A 6,000-nucleotide genomic window follows, 5' to 3' on the forward strand; every position below is an offset into this window, starting at 1 on the left:
CAAGTTTCATTTTCAGTAGAATAAAAGTGCAGAATACTGCATTTGCTGGATTCCTGGTTTAATTAGAAATCAGTTTTCATTTGTTATGGCACGCTGAAGCATGCATGTAAATAACTGACATAAGTAATGTTTCTAGCCAACTGGAAAACTAATCAGAAAGCTTACTTTAGCATGGATTTCTTTCTCAATGACAAGGTCTAATAAAATTAAGAAACTTTAACAGTGTGCTAGAATATATGGAATATTTCTGTTGCAAGAGTAACATCACAGAGTAAGCATTTGTAGATTAGTGTTTTGTGCCTATCGAGGCAGCCTACCTCAGGTAATACCTGTTTCTCTTGATGTATCTTCTTAGGTCACAGGGCCTATAGTTACCGTCTGTGGTGTTGATCCTCTAGAAAAAAAGCTAATAGTTTTTTCTTTTGGAAGCTTATGGCTCTCAATTTCTCTCTGAAATGTATTACCAAAAAGTTACCTCTTCTGGTATTCAAGAGAGAAGCCCAAGACTAATACCCTGTTTAAGTAGATGCTTTGTAATGGAGGGGATACTGTAATATAGTGTATTATAATTCAGGATGTTATAGTTTGTCTTTGATAATGTTTTATACCTGTCCTAATTTTAAAGCATCTGGTTTTCTTAGGACATTCAATGTTGATCACTTTGAATATATCACTTGTGGTGAAAGCAGAAATTCCGGCCAGTCCTGTAACCCATAGGAATTACTTAGCGAGTTAGATACTGAACTGGCCTTTTTGTATGCTGGAATTGAATTAAACTTGGTGTACACAGTTGCTTTAGCATTCTGCTTGAGCTAATAAACAACTTCTCAGTTTTCACCTACTGCTGCTTTTTTTTGGGGGGGGGGGGGGGGTGTTGGGGGGGAGGCAGCGCCAGGGCTGAAGTCCATAGTGGTTTGCATCCTACTTACTTTGTATCACACTTGCCAGTATTGCTGTCTCTGTTTCTAGCAGCTGATACCAAGCTGGATGAGCTGTGCTCAGATTGAGGACATGCAAGCATAGTGTGATGCTTTCATACTTTGGCCCCCATGATAGAATTGAGTGAAGGTGGTTTTTTAGTTTTAAGACAAAATAAGGCTGGTCAGAAATGGATACAGTTCTTGGATTCAATTTTTTGTCTAGCTTCAAAAATAGCAGAGAAGCTGAGCTAGGTAATATATGACACCTGTGGTGATTATTTCTAATATTCTGTATATTTAAGCACATTTTACTGTTCAGCAAACAACTTGCATTCTTTGCTGTGGTTGCTAACAGCCTGAAGCCCCATTAAACTACAGATGTGAGTTGTGACTTAAGCATCAAGTTTTAATGCCTTGTTTAAGGCCATATTAAGTATTTTGTGGTGATAGATTTCTGAATTTGTATTTGTTTATACTATCTGTTATGCAGTGAATATATGGGACAGGCATATGTGCAATTTATTAGTCTGCAAAACCTTTATGACTGTTTTAAAGATCTAGTGACAAAATCCCAGCTAGCTCTGATTTCAGCTTTCGCTGGTAACTTTGTTAATAAAAAACTTCACAGAGAATATACTGTAGTTTATATACAATATATACCATCTATCTATAGTACAGTGTACTGTAACATATAGTGGTAATAGTACAGAAGTTGAGCAAGCCAAGTGATTAGGTTAGATTGAGTCATGCAGTGAATGCTTTTATGGATTGTAATAACAAGTTGGGCTTTCAGCCCGATTCCTTCTGTGGATGAGAGCTAAATTCACTGGATTTTCTAACACGGCATTAAAACTTACTCTTTTATTAGGGATGTTCTCAGAAGGTTATTGGGAGAGCAGGAAGAGCTGTGCTGGGTCGCATGTACTTCTTGTCTGTGTATGTGCTTATACAGACAAGTGTAACTGCTGCTGCTACCATTTAACCCTTTATAATACCCTGAAATTATTGTGCAGGAATCTGAGGTAGTACATACAGGAAGCCTTTGGGTATGGTGCTGCCCATACCCAAAGTAAATGTAAAGGAAATAATTTGGTAATTTTTTAAAGTTGCTGATCAGTAAAGGTAAATGTAAAGGAAATCATTCGGTAATTTTTTTAAGTTGCTGATCAGTACTTTCAGATGTAAAATGAAATTGAGTTCTTCCCTTTGAGAGGAGTAATAATAGTATCTGTTTTAACTTTTGAAGCTTAGAATGGAGAAAGAGTATGGTCATTCAGTTTGTTAGGGATGCTCTAAGATGGTGCTTCAGGAGTAGAACTTAAATTATGTTTGAAAGCCATGAATGTGGAAGAAAATGGAAGAGCAGCAGTAATTTTCATCAGTCAAAAGAACTGTTTCAGTTATGCCAGTCAAGAAAAAGCATATCAGAAGGAAATCATTTTAATATCAGATGTGGCTTGTGCTGCTGGGATCTGTCAAGCATCTGAAGATTTTGGAAGGGGTGAAATGAAATAGTATTGTACTCCTCTGAGAACAACAATGGTCTGTTGAAAATGTTTCGTAAGAATCTTAAAAGTACTTCAAGATTTCTCCTTATCACACAAGAGGCACTATCTGCAAAATGCCACCTGACATTAATATGTAAAATACAATGTTAAGGTGGCACAGAAATTTTGCATTTATTTAGATAAACTAATGCAGGACTAAGATTAGACTGTTGGGTTTGCCTTCAGTTAAGGGCAACTCATAAACCCTGTTGATAAGTTGTTGTAAGAAAAGATGGGGGGGTGGGGGACAACATGGCCATTTAAATTCCTTTCATTTTCTAGATGTTCAAAACTGCCTGTATGTAACAGCAAATATTATTTCATGGTGAGAATAATCCAGAATAACAAAGCATTTTAATAAGATACGTATGAAAGTTATAAGTTATCAGAAATAAATAATTTATTCTAATCTTCCTAATATTATGGTAAGTCGTGTAGAGACCATGGGGGTTTTTACTGTTGATGAAGCAGGCTTGTGATGTGTAATAGGATTAGGGAGTAAAAGAGAAAGGGGCAAGGGAAATAATAGGTAACTGGTGAAGTTAATTAAAACCTGTTTTCATATGGTAAAAGAAACAGTGGCAGCGTAATGGAAGGGGAGGATGACTTCTCAGCTTCAGCAGTTCAGATGGTACCGCTGAAGCTGTGTTTCCTCTGAACCCACTGCTGGTGGAACTGTTGCAGCAGAGGTCTTTGGATGTGGACCTCAGCCTCGTCTATTCCATGTAGATACACAATGTAAATTGCTGTCTGCCAGGAGTACAGGTGCTTTGGTAGCTACACATGGCAGTTTACAAGTGAATAGAGAACACTTTTCATAGGGAAGTGTCTGACAGAAGAGGAATGGTCAGCTTGAAAAGCTGTAGCCATCCTAACCAGTGCAACATGTTGAGCCCTTCACCCCTCAATTCTTAGAAAAAAAGTTTTATTTTGTTTATCCAGCCTGTGCTTAGAAAACTGTTGGAACTTCCTCAGGGGAAAAAAAAACCAAAACCAAACAAACCAACAAAAAACTAGAACCAAAACAGTTCTTCAGAAGCTGAAGTAAGTCAGATTTATTGTGCATTTCATCTGCAGGAATCATCCTAGACTTTGGGAAAGGCTCAAGTAACCACATATATGAATCTGGTAAATATAGTGCTGTCAGAACAGAAATTTCAGTGGGCATAAAATTGTTTTATTTAATTTCTGGCATAAATCACGGTTGTCCTATGTGAGGTTTTTGTCCAACCAAGTAAGAGCAAGCTTCTGGTTCTTTAAAAGGCCACCATAAAAATAAGAGGAAGAGCCTGTCTTCTCTATATTTTGTTTAATCTATTTGTACTTTTTTTCTTTTTAATCCACTTGAGTATAGTGGATGAAAGGGATTATTACAGCTGAGGAGGAAGATCATATGTAATAATTTAAAAATGAAGAAGTTAATTTTAAATAAAATTTCATCACTTGGGAATTTGTAGCCTTTTTTCTTCAGAGATACCAGCTATCTACTGCAGACAAACTGCTTTTTGCTGATAATTCTAGCTACTAATTTTCTTCAGAGATTGGAGTTTCAGGGGGCTAGATTTTAAATCTTTCCATATGTAGAGAGGTCAGTGAAGGAAAGTAATTTCCCTGTGGCACTACAGTTCTTGGAAATAACTCGTGTTTGACAAACTTGGGTACTGATTCCTAGATGAAGAATTTTAGATGCTTAATTGCAGTCACTGAATAGCTCTGCAGTAGGCAGAAGGACTGAATACAGCACATGCACATGTCTTTGCAAACTTAGTTGCCATAATTAGTTTGTATCATAAATGCAAAAGCATGTCTTGGTTGTTGAAGGGGTGATTATACCAATTTACCTTGGTATGTCATGTGGGAAAGTGCTGTGGGATATAAACAAAGTTTAAACAAGCCATACTTACATGTCTTTTAATAACATTTTAAAATATTGAGCAATGAATTAATGAGAGTAGGTTGGTTTTGATTCTCTCACAGTACTGATAAACCTATCATACAAGTGATAAATTCACCTTTGTTGTTTTGTTTTGCTGTTTTGTTAAAAACTCCTTAGTGACGGGTACAAAATGTTAAATTCAGTAGCTGGGGTTGATGTTAAAGTAACTGGTGATACACCTGGGATTCTTCACGTATACAAGTGTAATGTGATAATGGAATGCTGTTGGGGTTTTTTTCTTACGCATGCAAAGTGATTTCTTTAATTTCTAGTGTATCACTGTCTGAATGTCTTCTGTGAGACTTATTAACCCTACCCTTCCCCCTCCTGCTTTCTAGGTCAAAGATAGCAGATTGCCTACTTACAAAGACTGCAATACAAACCCTCCATTCCCTACGTTTTTTGCTGATGGAGATGAAAAACTACCAGAAGACCTGTATGATGAGGAGGTTTTCCAGTTCACAGACCCATCTGTCACATATGCATAATGTTCTTCACAGCTTCAAAAACACACAATTTTGTTATTTTCACAAACTTTGCAATGTTGTATAAAAATAAACCTATGAATTGCAGTCTTGCCAACTGACTTGAACACTTCAGATATTGCCATTTTGGTCAGGTAATAAGATTTACCGCTGTCAGTTTCAAACCTGTATTTACAGCAGCAGGTGAGGCCGAGGGACAACTTGTGAAGCACGCCAGATAGTTTGTCTTCAGTGATCCTCTGTCCTCTGTCTCGGGCTGTGAAAACTTAGACATTTCTGAAAAACTTGTTTTGAAGGTGGTTCCATTTAATTTTCTAAATGCTACCAAACTCTGTTTTTCTTTTGTGGAAAGTATTCTGTCCAACTCTGAGCAATCAAAAAAGCTTCCAAATCTGCTTCTGGGGGGATCCATGAAGAATAATCCAAAATAAAACAAGAAAATGCTCTGTAGCAGCATGAGCTTGTTTTGTTTCCTTCTTTTCACCAGAGCTCTTTCTCTCCTTTTGCTTTAGTGTTCTGTTGAGTTTAATGTGGCATATACACAACAAATTTTCTAGAGGGAAGATGATACCAACCACTGCCTTCAGAGGAGTTCTGGCAGCATGTACAGTGAGGGGGTGTTTGGATGGGGAATGTTCAGTAACAAAGCGGCACTAAGACTGCAGTGGCCACCTGTTTGTCGCCTTCATTGACAACTTGTTCTGAACTTCACAAAGGATCCCTTGCATGCTCTCTGGAGAAATATCTCCACATCTACACTTGTCTCCGTATTAGATTTGTATGCTGTTACAGGAGAGCTATTATAAAGAGAACAGGCCAAATGTGAAGGATTTGTCTTTATGATAGTGCTCGTTACCTTCTACCTCGCCTTTCAATGACAGCTGGAATCAATATGCTCCATTTATTTTTCATCTTACATGTTTTACTATTTAAAAGTCTGATCTTTTGAACACTGTAAATCCTCTCACATGCAGAAGCAAGTAGCTGCGTAACTGTCAGGGCCTCTGAGCACACACTTACAAGCCCTGCAGTAGTTCAAGAATTTGCATATACTAACCTACCATTAATACTGTGACAGTGCTGTCTGCTCATCTTTGCAGTTTCATCACAAG

The 6,000-nt window shown here is 37.5% G+C and overlaps 1 protein-coding gene across 1 annotated transcript in view; it reads left to right on the forward strand.

Moving 5' to 3' along the window:
* The window catches only part of MRPL3 (mitochondrial ribosomal protein L3), a 31,046-nt gene extending 25,702 nt beyond the window's left edge, over positions 1 to 5,344 (forward strand). The window contains 1 exon segment of the mRNA XM_037384959.1: positions 4,742 to 5,344. Coding sequence (XP_037240856.1) covers positions 4,742 to 4,891 — 150 coding nt within the window. The 3' untranslated portion in view covers positions 4,892 to 5,344.
* The last annotated feature ends 656 nt before the right edge of the window (positions 5,345 to 6,000 follow it).

The sequence above is a fragment of the Falco rusticolus genome, chromosome 4, assembly GCF_015220075.1.
Source record: "Falco rusticolus isolate bFalRus1 chromosome 4, bFalRus1.pri, whole genome shotgun sequence".
In the NCBI taxonomy this organism is placed as follows: domain Eukaryota; kingdom Metazoa; phylum Chordata; class Aves; order Falconiformes; family Falconidae; genus Falco; species Falco rusticolus.